Raw genomic sequence first — 15484 nt, 5'->3', positions numbered from 1 at the left:
GATACTTCTGGAAAACGTACAGAAGTTTAACACAGTACTGTCCGTGAATTGAGTTCGATATCAGTTTACATCACTTTCAAGGATCAATTTATTTGCTTCGAAATGTCAAATGTGTTTTTTGTTTCTTTTAAAGGTCACATTAACAAAATCTAGAATGATTTCAACACAATTCCAATGAACTTTTGGTTCTAAGTCATCTTGAAAAGTAAGTTCACCCCCACAAAAAAAATATTCCATATTAAATGCCAAGTCTGTAGTTCATACTGACTATAAGTAAATACAGGCAGTCCCCGGGTTACGAACACCCGACTTACGAACGCCTGTACTTACGTACCGACCTCCGTAAAGCCTATTATATTTAAAAAAAATTGTTTGTTTGTTTTTTTTAATTTTTTAATTTTTTTTTTTTGGGTTGTATACAGAATCGAGGCTCGTGAAAGAGCTAACATTTATCACACAGAAAAAAAATCAACCAGACACACAAAGTATATAATAAGGGGAGCGGTAGACAAGAGAAATATGAGCAAAGCTCTGTTCAAGCCACCCTTGATGTTTACTTTAAGAAAATTGACCAGCACCAGGTCCATCCTCTCCAGCACCAGGTCCATCCTCTCAAACACCAGGCCCATCATCTCGGAGAGATATATCAAGGTATGATCATTTCAAGGTTTGCAAGACATCAATTGGAACGAGAGTAAGTGTTAACCTTCAATCATTATCCTTTCTTTTCTATCTAAACAGTTTAAGAAATGTTTCTTTCATGTTTTTTTTATACCTATAGATGTTTTAGGTAAAATATATACTATATACTAAGACAAACATTTGAATAATTGACGCTAGATGTGAACCGTCCGCAACTGTTCCGACTTACATACAAATTCGACTTACAGACAGACTTTTTTTTTTTTTTTTTTTTTTTTTTTTTTTTGTATACAATATCGAGGCTCGTGAAAGAGCGAACATTAATCACACAGAAAGACAAACCGACACATAAAACATATAACATAGGGAGCGGTAGACAAGATGGGGAGAGAGGGGGAAGGACACAAACACAACATTTGAGAGCAGGGACCGAGAGACATGGAGACATCGAGAGATCTGAGAGAGGGCGAGGGCTTTGGGGGGGGGGGGGGGCGTGGGAAGGGGGCAGTGGGAGAGGTATAAAACATATGGACACTGCCAGGACTTCCAGGAAAGAAGTTGGAATTTCAAACAAGGTGGATCTGGGGTGAATTAGCGGGGGTAGAAAAGATCAAGGTTTTGGATGGGGGAAGATAAGAGATGGTGGTGAACAGCTGTTTTAAAGACCTGGAGGGAGGAGTGGGATTGAAGGGAGTGAGGGAGTTTGTTCCAGAGGCGGGAGAAAAGAGGAATGAAAGAGTGAAGGTGAGCGGAGAGCCGAGATTTCGGCAGTTTAACCATCAGAGGGTTGCTGGCAGATCTTGTGCGACCTGTAGGAATATTTGGGGGACAGAGCACAGAGAGAGCTGGGGGTGCAAGGCCGGAGAGGAGTCGGTAGAAGACAGAAAGACCACCTACCTGCCTGCGGTGAGTGAGTGAAAGGCCCTCAGAGATAGCTTCATCGCGGGAGATTCCAATAATTCTGAAAGCTTTGGTTTCAACAGCGTGAAGCCGAGCTAGGTGTGAGGCAGGAGCACCGGCCCATAGGGGAGAACAGTATTCCATTGAGCTGCGGATGAAAGCCTTGTATGTGGTGAGGAGCTCAGGTGTGCCGAGGAAGGACTTCGCACGACGGAGGATGCCCAGTCGGCGACTGGCTTTGGAGGCCAGCTTGGAAATGTGGTTTTCCCAAGAAAGATCATGGCAGATAGTGAGACCCAAAACGAACGAACCCCAAACGAATGAGACCGAAAACAAATGAGACTTAAAAACGGAACTCGTTCGTAACCCGGGGACTGCCTGTAATACATTACAAGTATAAAAATCTGCATTTTTCCAGGCCATTTGAATAATAGTATGGAATGCTTGAGGGTGGAAGAAAGAAGTGTAACATCATTGTATTGGGCATCTTCATAGGCATTTGACATCTGGCACGTTTTTCTTATTTAAGGTCCTATTTTGTGTTGGTATTCCCCTTGAATTTCCTAAATAATAATTTATCTAATTCTGCTTATCAAACTACTGTATTCACGTAGTAGTGCATTTACTTCCATAAGATTCTGTTTTGGCTCCAACAAATTATTCAATTAATTGATGGTCTTTCTTCCACCAGAAATCCCATTCACTCTTATGCGGACATGCAATTCCATCCTTCCAAATAAATTTCCTTCACCTCTCCTCACAATGCTGCACTTAGCAGAAATAACTGCTCATACATTTAACATTCAATAACATTCAATACCTAATTCAGGTATTGAAAGATTAATGCTCATGGCTTCAACAACTTGGTACAGTTTAATGTAGCTATATGCAAGTATTTAAATAAGATGACAATATGACAATTATTATTTGTGAAAAATAATTTGTGGCTTGTGAGATCCACATTATACTCTGCATATAATATAATCACAGTTTGAGTGCATTTCTCCTGGTGGGTGTGCATGTGTGTGTGTGTGTTGTGTTGATCTGGCTCTACTATATCCTGGCATTCCTCGACTATAAGCTTTACACTTGATTAACATGGCTGTCCCTCAAAACACTTTCAGTAATTGTCTCCCGGTAGGAAGCTTTCCCTCTGTCTTTATTCCACAGCCATTCCTGCCCTCATCATTTTTTCGAGCTTTCGAGTTTTATACCATCTCCATTCAAGTCCCCACAGCTCGCTCACTGAGCTCTGATACAGCATCACAAAGCAGTTTCTTCTCTTTCCATCATTATATTTAATTATAATAATTATTTTCGCTGTCTTTTCTGCACTGTGCGATTCTATTCCTGCCTGTCTTTCCCATGTCCTACAAGCTGCATCATACGAAAATACGAAATTTGGTGTTTGTCTGTCTGGCTGGCTGTTTGTCTGACAATTTTTGACCACGATACATTCGGTCGTTACTTATAAAATCTCAACCGAACTTGACAGGACTAAGGGTCACAATGAAGGTTGTAGCGATCCCATTTTCCCCTCTCCCCAAGGGAGTTTTCCCCGCCATTGGGGTTGCGTGTTGAGGTGTATATCCATGTTAAGTTAGCTTTATCGTAGCATTTTTTCCAAGGCAGTTTCCAATAACAAAACGAATGATAATAGCATAATATAAATGTTATTACAAACAATATAATCTTATTATAATAGAGCAAACGTATATGGTTCGCTATGTATGTATGTATGTATGTATGTATGTATGTATGTATGTATGTATGTATGTATGTATGTTTATATGCGACGAAAACGTCTTCTTCTTCTTCTTCAAATAAAATTACCACCTTCTTAATTAACCCTCTTAATTGCGTTAAGAATTGCTGAAACCCCTCAGACCTTTGATGACCCTTTAATTCCCCCCAGACCCTTCAGACCACCAAGACCCCTGAAGACCCAAAATACCCTGAAGACCCCCAAAGACCCAAAATACCCTTCAAGGCCCTGAGGTGCAAAAAGACCCTGAATACCCAAAGACCCTGAATCCCCAAAGACCCTGAATACCCGAAGACCCAAAACACCTTGAAGACTCAAAACACCCTGAAGACCCAAAACACCCCGAAGACCCAAAACACCCCGAAGACCCAAAACACCCCGAAGACCCAAAACACCCCGAAGACCCAAAACACCCCGAAGACCCAAAACACCCCGAAGACCCAAAACACCCCAAAGACCCAAAACACCCCGAAGACCCAAAACACCCCGAAGACCCAAAGCACCCCGAAGACCAAAAAGACCCTGACGACCAAAAAGACCCCGAACACCCAAAAGACCCCGAAGACCCAAAAGACCCCAAAGACCTAAAAATACCCAGAAGACCCAAAAAGATCTAAAGACTAAGAAGAACCAAAATAACCTTAAGACCCCAAAGACAAAAATAGACCCCAAAGACCCAAAACAACCTGAAGACCCAAAACACCCCGGAGACCCAAAACACCCCGTAGACCCAAAACACCCCAAAGACCCAAAACACCTTGAAGACCCAAAACACCTTGAAGACCCAAAACACCCTGAAGCCCCAAAACACCCCGAAGCTCCAAAATACCCAAAAGACCCCGAAGACCAAAAAGACCCCAAAGACCAAAATGACCCTGAAGACCCAAAAGATCCCGAAGACCCAAAAGACCCCGAAGACCCAAAAATACTCAGAACACCCAAAAAGACCTAAAGACTAAGAAGAACCAAAAGAACCTTAAGACCCAAAAGCCCCTGAAGACCCCGAAGACCCAAAAGACACCAAAGACCCATAAGACCCAAAAGCCTCTGAAGACACCAAAGACCCTGAAGACCCAAAACACCTCAAAGACCCAAAATACCCTTAAAGGCCCAGAGGATCCAAAAGACCTTGAAGACCCAAATGGCCCTGAAGACCCAAAACACCATGAAACCCAAAAGACACCGAAATGGTCAAAGATGCCTACCCCTCTGAAACGACGTGTGGTAATGCGCGCGGAGCGCACTGAGTCACACTAGTACTAATAATGTCCCACCTCTCCAAGAGGTTTTTTCCTCCTTGAACAAATGGCCTGTCAACATTTATAAATAGCTTATCATGGCGTTTTCATGGGAGCAAAGGCCTCTACCAGAAGTAAAAATATTATAAAGCACAAACACATGTGATTACCTTTTGAAACAGTCACTAATGCTGTTTAACACAAAACTGAAAAGGAGGAAACCCGGGATGTGTTTAAGCCTCAATAGCCGCACCACAAAACGCCACAGGACAATGTACCAACACCAATGCCTCACGCAGAGCCAAGAAAACCAGGAGAGTCAAGAGAGCCAAGAGAGCGAGACATTTTGATTTTTGTTCCTCTTTATTCGTAGGAATCGTTGTCTACAAGGGAAAACAAACAAGTAGAGTGTTGCTGGTAGAGTGTTGCGAGATCAGCAAGACGAAAGACTGGTGTGACATTATCATCTTGAAATTCTTCAATATACGACACCAATTGTGCTAGTGCTATGCCATGCAGCTCGGCATCAGTTTCATTATCATCAGATGCCTTGTTTGCCCTCTCTGCTTTATTGTAGATGTTAACGAGACATCTACTGTGGTATTTTGCTTCTAAAGCAATCATATCTCCTGGTGAGAGTTTTGCTAAGAGAGATGTGTCGTTCAGCTGCAAAGCACATTTGCGAACACGTTCATCTAAATTGTATGTGGACCCCTCAATCCCCTCATGTAGCGCATCATGGTCGGCTTGTTTATCACAGAAGAAACAAATTGGTTCTGAGGATTGCTCATTTTCATTTGCTTTGCTTAAACGGTGAGTATGTACTGTGGATGGCGATTCCTTATCTAGTTTCTTCTTAGCTCGCTCCAGCTTTGTTAGACTGAACTTCGTACGACATGATCCATGCCACTTTGCACTGTGTGCCATCATAGTGAATTCCAAACCCGCTCCATCATCCAATCTGGATATCAGGTCTTCCGAAATGGAATCTATCTCTTGAAATTTGTACAGAATCTCTGCAAGGCTTTTGTAACTACTTTTGGTTGCTTCCCGTGTTGATCTGACAGGACTACGCGGTGGCTCACCTGTGTCTTCTTGACAAATTATGCACAGTTCCCAATTGGTTCGTACAGCTGATTCTACCATGGGTTGCTTAGATGTGCTTGGTTGATTGGGGTCTACAACAATGAAACGCTTAGTAGCCATGTTAAAAGCAGGGAAATGTTTATGGCATCGGGTTAGATGATTTCTATTGTTAGATATCTACATGCTACTATGCTACTTTCTACTTGATGGAAGGAGGGAGTGCAGATGCTTGAGAGGAAGACAGTGAGTATTACCTGCAATGTACAAAGGAAAGGTGGCAATAGGTTAAATACCAGTTAAGTTTCAATGAAAAATGAAGTGACCAGTTGAAGCTGACCAATGCAATTCAAAGAAAGACTAATTCACTGACACACTATCATTTTTCCATTAATACTACGGTATCTGCAACACAAAATATATGACATAATTCAGAGTAGGTTTTTAGGTGACACTTTTACTTCAGAACAGATTTCATTTTAAGTAACATCTTTGCAATGTGCATGGTATTTGCTACACTTTGATACCAAACATGATATGTGTTTGACACAAACACCTTTGACACGATCAGTTATGCTTGCCTGATGCCTGACTAGATAATGTCCAGAGTAGGTCAAAGGTCACTAAATGACCTTAAGATGACATTAGGATGGTAAAAGATCTACATTTAAGTTTAAATAACAAAACCTCGTGTAATTTTGCATTCAGGTATCAAACATGATGTTCATAGTATATCATCATTTTAGGCTGTATATGCATAATGTGTGCAAATTATAGGGCCAAAGGTCATTGACCTCTTGCGGCCACCCTGGGCACTCGAGGAAGTGGCCCATATCTGAAAAGGTAATGTCTTGGTCCCTGTTGCACATGTGGGAGATTTCATGCTTTTACCATGAAGTGCACAATTGAACCCATATAGAGAGCTTAGCAGCTGTACTATAAGACTAGAGCTTCCAGGGAAGCAGAACTCAACTGAACTGACTGGACAACTTTAAAGTCCTAAATTCTTGTGCTTTTCTTAAGAGCTGAAAAAAATATGCCGGCCTATGGCGGCCATTTTGTGACAGATCGGGTTGACATGCGATAGCAACCTACCTTGTGTGGTAAGAGTCTCACACACCTAGTTTGATCAAAATCCATAAATATTTGTGGACGTTAAAGTCTTAACGTCGTTTCGGAGCTGAAAACAATATGGCGGCCTATGGCGGCCATTTTGTGACGGATCGGGTTGGAATGCAATAACAACCTACCTTGTGTGGTAAGGGTTAACCATTCCAAGTTTGATCAAAATCTGTTAATATTTGTGGACACTAGAGTGTTCACGTCGTTTTCATGACCAAAAACAAAATGGTCGCCTAAGTCCGCCATTTTTCAACGGATCGGCCTGAAATGTAATAACAACCTGGCCCTTCGGGTAAGGATGCTGCATGTCAAGTTTGATCAGAATCGGTTGATATTTGTGGACGCTGGAGTGTTAACGTCGAAAAGTTAACGGACGACAGATGACAGACGACGACGACGACAGACGACGACAGACGACAGACGCCGGAGGGTTCAGTATGTGATGAACTCAACTGGACGGTAGTCCAGTTGAGTTTAAAAAGGAGGAAAAGAGGGGGGGGGGAGGGTAACCTTTCTACCCTTCACCAACGCATTATTTTACATACTAACCCACTACACAAGGGGAAGGGGCTATTCTAATCTTATGCTATGAAAATAACTACACTGAGGAACCTGTATGTTTGTTGCAATTACCTCCGGGACCGGTTCACAGAATTGCAACAATATATACAGTTTGATTGTCCAAAAATTTCTGAATGCTGCGATTGTGCTTTGAACTCCATTTACCTTGATCTTGGTTTGTACATCTGCAATGCTTTTGAGTAAAATAAGGAGAAAGAGACAGAATATAGGAGAAAAAGAAAGGCAATAGCATTAGAGATGAGAGTAGAGAAAAGGGTAAAGAGGGTAGTAGGACCGATTGACAAAGGGGAGGACAGAATAAAAAGTTTATCATTTTTAGTTCATCTCATCACGATTCTCGAAGAGATGCACTTATAAAATGTGTTATGATGTCCGGATGTCTGTCACCTTTTGATATTTTAGCTCCTACTTCCTTATCACCCGGCTGATTGTTCTGAAACATGACACATGAATACAAGACAGTAGCCCACACAATCGCTCAGGCTTCGATCTTTCGATTTTGGATCATGGGGGCTCCCAGTGGTGGTTATGCCTGAAACTTCGCATCCCTAATCGTCCCTTATTTACCAACCTATTGCTCTGGAACCCGATATAGCCCTTACACTCGATGGTCCACAGGATCGCCCGGTCTTCGATTCTTCAATTTCCTATTAGGGGGCCTCCTAGGGGATCAGGGAGGCTCTCAGGAGGGTCCCCAAAATCAGGAGAGGTCTGAACTACAATCTCAAGAGATGACCGTCAGCCCACTCAGGCTATTTATTGCTTATACATTTATGTGATGTGCAGATGGCCCTCTGTGACAAAATATTATACACATTTTTCAATGAATTGCTCTTTTCTCCCCAATTTTTTTGTAACCATGTCAATGCTGTGTGATTTTCCCCAACCCCTTTTTCCATCTTATTATCCTTACTGATAATGTGACTACCTTGAGTACACAGTTCTTAACGATCTTGGATGATTTCCTGTGGCCCTGTACTCAACAAATTTTCCAGGTTTATTAGTAACCTGGACATCCCGGTGAAAGTGATGGTGGATAGCGAGGACTACCACTCGTTGAAACCCTTCAATGCCACAGAATTTAATCACTTCACTAAAGGAAGGTAATATCACAATTCACATGTGCATTTTTTTTTTTTTTTTTTTTTTTTGGTATACAGGATCGAGGCTCGTAAAAGAGCTAACATTTATCAGTTATCACACAAAAAAATCAAAACAGACACATAAAACATATAATAAGGGGAGCGGTAGACAAGAGAAATATGAGAAAAGCTCTGTTCAAGCCACCCTTGATGTTTACTTTAAGAAAATTGACTGGTAATAGGGGGAATTCCATCAGCGGTAACAGCCGTGCAACCAGAAAAATGATGCAGCCAAGCATCCGCGCACCACAACCACCACCCAACTTGTCCATCAAATTTCATCCAAAGCCTTCCACAACCTTTTTAGCTATCCTGCTCACAGACAGACAACCAGATAGGGGTGAAAACATAACCTCTATCCAGCTTTCAATGACAGAGATAAACATAGCAAAAACATTTCACTCAAGTTTGCATGCAATTTGGTCTTTTGGCTCTATTATATCTAACATTTCTTTCATAACCAAACCCAAAACAACCACCCATAATCACTCATGTACACTACATGACCAAAAGTATGCGGACACCCCTTCTAATTAGTGGATTCGGCTATTTCAGCCACACCCATTGTTGACAGGTATATATAATCAAGCAGACAGCCATGCAATCTCCATAGACAAACATTGGCAGTAGAATGGGCCATACTGAAGTGCTCAGTGACTTTCAACGTGGCACCATCATAAGATGCCACCTTTCCAACAAGTGAGTTCGTCAAATTTCTGCCCTGCTAGAGCTGCCCCGGTCAACTGTCAGTGCTGTTATTGTGAAGTGGAAACGTCTATGAGCAACAACATTTCAGCTGCAAAGTGGTAGACCACAGAAGTTCACAGAATGGGACAACCAAGAGCTGAAGCGCGTAGTGCATAAAAAGTATCTGTCCTCGGTTGCAACACTCACTACCGAGTTCCAAACTGCCTCTGGAAGCAACGTCAGCACAAAAACTGTCCGTCGGGAGCTTTGTGAAATGGGTTTCTATGGTCCAGCAGCCACACACAAGCCTAAGATCATCTTGCGCAATGCCAAGCGTCGGCTGGAGTGGTGTAAAGCTCGCCGCCATTGGACTTTGTAGCAATGGAAACGCGTTCTCTGGAGTGACGCTTCACCATCTGGCAGTCTGACGGACAAATCTGGGTTTGGCGGATGTCAGAAGAACGCTACCTGACCGAATGCATAGTGCCAACTGTAAAGTTAAGTGGAGGAGGAATAATGGTCTGGGGCTATTTTTCATGGTTCAGGCTAGGCCCCTTAGTTTCAGTGAAGGGAAATCTTAACACTTCAGCATTTCAATGACATTCTAGACGATTGTGTGCTTCCAACTTTGTGGCAACAGTTTGGTTAAGGCCCTTTCCTGTTTCAGCAAGACAATGCCCCTGTGCACAAAGTGAGGTCCATACAGAAATGGTTTGTCAAGATCGGTGTGGAAGAACTTGACTGACCTGCACAGTGCACAGAGCCCTGACAACGTCCCCATCGAACACCTTTGGGATGAAATGGAACGCCGACTGCAAGCCAGGCCTAATCGCCCAACATCAGTGCCCGACCTCACTAATGCTCTTGTGGCTGAATGGAAGCAAATCCCTACAGCAATGTTCTAACATCTAGTGAAAAGCCTTCCCAGAAGAGTGGAGGCTGTTATAGCAGTAAAGGGGGGGGGGGGGGGGGGGAACCTACTCCATATTAATGCCCATGATTTTGGAATGAGATGTTCGATGTTCGGGTGTCCACATACTTTTCATCTTGGAGTGTATAATCCGCTGTCTTGTATAATACACAGGGCACTTTTCAGATAAAATTCTCAGGAAAATATAAGTTTATATGTATAACATGGACTCACAAAATGAATCCAGCAAAAATTAACTCCAGCTAAAGACTGGAAATTTAGTCAACTCAAAAGCAATGTTTTTCCAATCTATAAAGAATATTTTTAGGTGGTATTTAATTCAGCATATAAAGGATGACTTCTAATTTGTCCAAAATGGGTCCAGGTTTGGCCCCCCAAAATAGGTATAGTATTTGCTTTCTTCTCTGAAACTACACACACTATTTCGATGAAACTAGACCACGACCTTCATCACCCATGATGTACTAAAGTTTGGTCACGGCATTTAAAAAATCAGGGGTTTGCCCCCCAAAATAGGTATTTACTTTCTTTGTTACATATTTTGGGGGTCATTCATGCCTACCAGTGATTCCCTGGTTCTACCAGGTGAGCCCAGGGGCATTGCCCATATATTTTTTAAATATATATGACCAAACTATTTTCGGAGGTTATGGGTGAGTGTTCCACACTACCTGTTTAACTAGTATTGCAAATACCATCTGGAAGCCAAGATGGTGGATCAAACCCTCATTCTTTCCCCAGAAATACTTTCAGTAAACATGTCAATAGGTCTGGGGTCTTTAATACTTTTTGTCAAGCCGACAGTATTATCTTTCCACTTTTTGAGGTTTCCTCCTTAACCACAAAGGTAAACTGTTTTCATCCATTTACAGGAGGACAATGGCAGTTTATTACAAGGACAAAAACTTCACAGAACCATTGGAGGTGCAATTTGGAGCCGTTTACAGCATACTTCTTACTTCGGTAAGACCACATTGATAGTTGTCTCCTGTACCAAAAAAGGCTATAGCATAAATAAATTGCTTAAAAATTGGAACTATCATGTTGGTTAGCAAGCTGTACAACCAGGGCCGCCGAGAGCCAGGATGGACCCCGGGGCAATACCAAGTGTCAGGCCCCCTTCAATTTTTTATTTATCATCAACCTATAGCTAAGGAGGTTTCCGTATTTTTGTCAGACCAAACACATGCCATGGTTAAGGGAAATTGGGGTGTTATTCATTTATTCCTGTGGGAGCAGGAGTATCCGGAGTTACCCGGTGAATGTTGGTCTTTCGAAGAAATGTTTTTTTTCTGTTTTTTTTGTAGGTGCTTAAAACACTCCCCTACCTACACCCAATAAGGAAAATTAATATTTAATATTATACACACACACACACACACACAAACACACACACGCACGCACGCACACACACACACACACACACACACACACACACACACACACACACACACACACACACACATAAACATACATATACACACACGGCTCTCCTATGGTATAGATGAATGGATTAGTTTATTCACTCATTTCATCCGGATGGGGTTTGGCCAACATTCCTGTGTTCATTTACTTCATAACGTCATCACCGCAATTATCATAATGTAAGTTGTTCCCACAGCAGGAGGGTGTTTACTGCCCATGGCAATAGTATGTCTGGGAATCGCCCTGAGTGACTTGGAGGGAGACACAAGATAAAGCTGTACACGGTGTTTCATCGTCACAAACAATCATTACATGAAACCAAAAAAATTGAAGGAATAATTACGGGCCCCTATTAGGTCCGGGCCCGGGGTGGGTGGTCACCCCCCTCCCCACCCCACCCCTCCCCCCCCTCCCCCCTCCCCCCCCGCGGCTCTGTGTACAACAGTCGTCAATGGAAATTGACAGGTTTAACAAAAGTTATGCATGGTTTCAAATGTGTTGACTGTATCAGTTTAGTTAATTTTTACCTTTTACCTGGAGGTTATGTTTTCACCCCTCTGTCTGTGTCTGTCTGTCTGTCTGTGAACAAGATATCTCAAAACGTTGTGGACGGATTTGGACGAAACTTGGTGGACAGGTTGTGTGTGTGACAAGGACGATTCAATTCGATTTTGGTGACGATCTGAATATGGATTTGGATATGATAATTGCACACCGCTCCTTTCCTGTGCCATATCCAGGCGCTGCAAAACGTCATTCCCGGGCTCGGCAATGACGCACGCTGAAAAGGAGTACTCAGTTTTCACTCTGGTTGTTTGTTTGTTTTCTTGTTTTCTTGTTTGTTTTCTTGGTTGTCTGGGCGATATCTCAGCCATCCTTTGAGCTAGCCAATGACGTGCATGCCAATGACAAAGTGATTTGGCTGTAAAATATATTTTTGATTTATTGATTAATCAATTAATCAATTAATAGATTAATTATTTAATTATTCGATTCATGACAAATTTTTTTTTTTTTTAAAGTTACAGATTCTGATGAAATGGTGGTGGTTTACGTGTTCTATTAGCGAATTGATTAATTATTTCATTTTTTAAATGATTTTTATTTATTTATTTTCATTATTAATTATTTCTTTATTTTATTTCTCCTCTGGGGAATATCTCAGGTACCTTTTGAGCTCGGGAGCTGATATTTGGACATGACAATGACCAAGTGATTTGGCTGTAAAGGGTATTTTTGATTTATTGATTAATTAATTAATCGATGATTTATTTAATTATTCGATGAATGACTTAATTTTTTTTTTTTTTTAAGTTACAGATTCTGATGAAATGGTGGTGGTTTACGTTTTCTATTAGCGAATTGATTAATTATTTCATTTTTTAATGATTATTATTTATTTATTTTCATTATTAATAATTTCTATATTTTCTTTCTCATTTGGCCAATATCTCAGGCACCTTTTGAGCTCGGAAGCTAATATTTGGACATGACAGTGACCAAGTGATGTGGCTATTAAGGATATTTTTGATTTATTGATTAATCATTTAATCGATTAATTATTTATTTATTAATCAATTAATTATTTAATTTTTTTATTAATGAATTATTGAATTAAATTCCTAAAAGATACATCTTCGGATGAAGGACTGGTGGTTTAGTTATGCTATTAGCCAATTGATTAAGAAAATATTTTGTGATAATCTTTTATTGATTTTAATTATACAATTAATCAATCAATTATACAAATTATACAATTATACAAAGTACACCTCTCCCTCCCAATGCAATCTCTATGAGCTGCACTGTGGTATTGCCGGACACCGGAGGCACCCCTGCAATGCCGCGCTGCAGGATATTTAATTATTTGGCATGGGGGCGGTGTACTTTGAATGTATCTACTTGTTATTTAACTTTATAAGCGATTCTTCACCATTGGGAGATGGCGCCAAAAACGATATACAGCAGGATATCTCAAAAAAGTTGTGGACGGATGATTTTGATTTAATGTGTTTCTGTATTGTGATTTTCTGGTCTACTATGGGATACAAAACGTAAACTGTTCATCTGGTGGAGGTATGCTCTCTACTGAGTGCTGTTCTAGTTTATTTCGTTTTCAAATAGCTCCATCACCATAGCGAAATATTGCACAAAAATCGAAAAAATGGATAGAATATTCAAGTATTAGCAAACTCACATGACAAATTTGGCGAATCAGAAAAAGCATCACAGAACATTGCGGTACAACTGCAGCTAATTAGCATGATTGACCAATCACAAGTGACGTTCTATTTGGCATGACCACGAATGAAAGCAATATTACGGCACCCACGTTTTTGTCTATATTTTGTGATGTGCACGTTTCTTCAACAAATAGTAATTTCATTCCGTTTGCCAACAAAACTTTGCTTTGTCAGTGTCGTGAGTGATCGCAAGAAGTACGACTGCAAAGAAAGCAAAGTTGTCGTGAACATCGCAGCCAACGACAATACAGGCTATCATTACGATTGTTACAAACGCTTCTGTGATATCAGTGGAGTCAGGAGGAAAGCCAAAATCACGTCAGGAAATCGGATGTTAAGCATTTTGTATTTTTTTGTGTACAGTATACAAGATTATTGTATATCACAAAAAAAATCACTAACATCAATCACAAAAAAAAAAAACGGACACACAAAACATATGATAAAGGGAGCGGGAGACAAGCTGGGGGGAGAGAGGGAAACACACAACTACAACATTTGAGAGCAGGGACATCAGGAGATCTGTGGGAGGGAGAGGGCTTGGGGGGAGGAGATATGGGAAAGCAGGGGGGGGTGGGGGGTGGGAGGGAATGAGATCTAATGAATAAAATTAATCGGATGTCTGCCTGTCTAGCTGTTTGTGTGTTTGCATTTTCTTGCAAAGACCGTTGGGCTGCCAACCACCAAATTTGGAACAAAGACCAAGTCTGACCCAGGGATTGTCCTAAGGGACATACTTCCACCAATCCCATATATCTGCCAAACACGTACATCCGCCAAACACGTACATCCGCCAAACACATACATCCGCCAAACACATACATCCGCCAAACACATACATCCGCCAAACACATACATCCGCCAAACACATACATCCGCCAAACACATACATCCGCCAAACAAATGCATCCGCCAAACACATACATCTACCAAACACATACATCCGCCAAACACAAACATCCGCCAAACACAAACAACCGCCAAACACAGACATCCACCAAACACATACTTTCACCAAACACATACATCTGCCAAACACATACTTCCACCAAACACAGACATCCGCCAAACACAGACATCCGCCAAACACATACATACGCCAAACACATACTTCCACCAATCCCATATACAGTCACGTGAAAAAGTAAGTACACCCCATGTAAAGTTTTGACTTTTTCAACATATTTCAACATACAGCTATTTGATCTTCATTTCAACAATATTCATAGATAAAGGTGATATAATATTGTTGCGAATATGGAATTTGGCCTCCATATCCGCTTGTAAATATTCCCCTATTTCCCCAATACTCCCCAACTATCCCCAATCCCCCATTCCCTAGTCCCATTGCCTGTAAATAACACTCTGTAGAACCGACCTTCCCCTTTTTCCCCCATTAAATGTCGTGCCCAGGTCCACCGCATCACACGTAGACAACTTTCAGACATCTTGCTAGTTATTCTTAGTCTATGTCAGTTAAGGACTCGTTTCCATTAATTCTGACTCTTCGTTGCACCAGAATGTGATTATATGGCACCAGTAGTGAGTTTAGGACCTTTCCCATACCTCCTCCCGTCTTCTTCCCCAAACAACAACAACAACTACAACTACAATTACAACAACAACGACGCTGCGCGGGGGAGTGTGCGTCATCACACCGGCTCGGTTAGCCGCCATTGACAATGCGCTCCGGACCATGCGCTCCACGGGGTTACCACGAAGGG

The 15484-nt window shown here is 41.5% G+C and overlaps 1 protein-coding gene across 1 annotated transcript in view; it reads left to right on the top strand.

Moving 5' to 3' along the window:
- The window catches only part of SLC15A1 (solute carrier family 15 member 1), a 130137-nt gene that overhangs the window by 96329 nt on the left and 18324 nt on the right, over positions 1 to 15484 (top strand). The window contains exons 19-20 of the mRNA XM_068128623.2: positions 8328 to 8435; positions 10965 to 11055. Of these exons, the coding sequence (XP_067984724.2) occupies positions 8328 to 8435; positions 10965 to 11055 (199 nt within the window). The remainder of the gene's footprint in view (positions 1 to 8327; positions 8436 to 10964; positions 11056 to 15484) is intronic.

Source organism: Myxine glutinosa, chromosome 9 (genome assembly GCF_964187855.1).
Source record: "Myxine glutinosa chromosome 9, kmMyxGlut1.1, whole genome shotgun sequence".
NCBI lineage: Eukaryota > Metazoa > Chordata > Myxini > Myxiniformes > Myxinidae > Myxine > Myxine glutinosa.
This window is presented reverse-complemented; position numbering and strand designations above follow the sequence as displayed.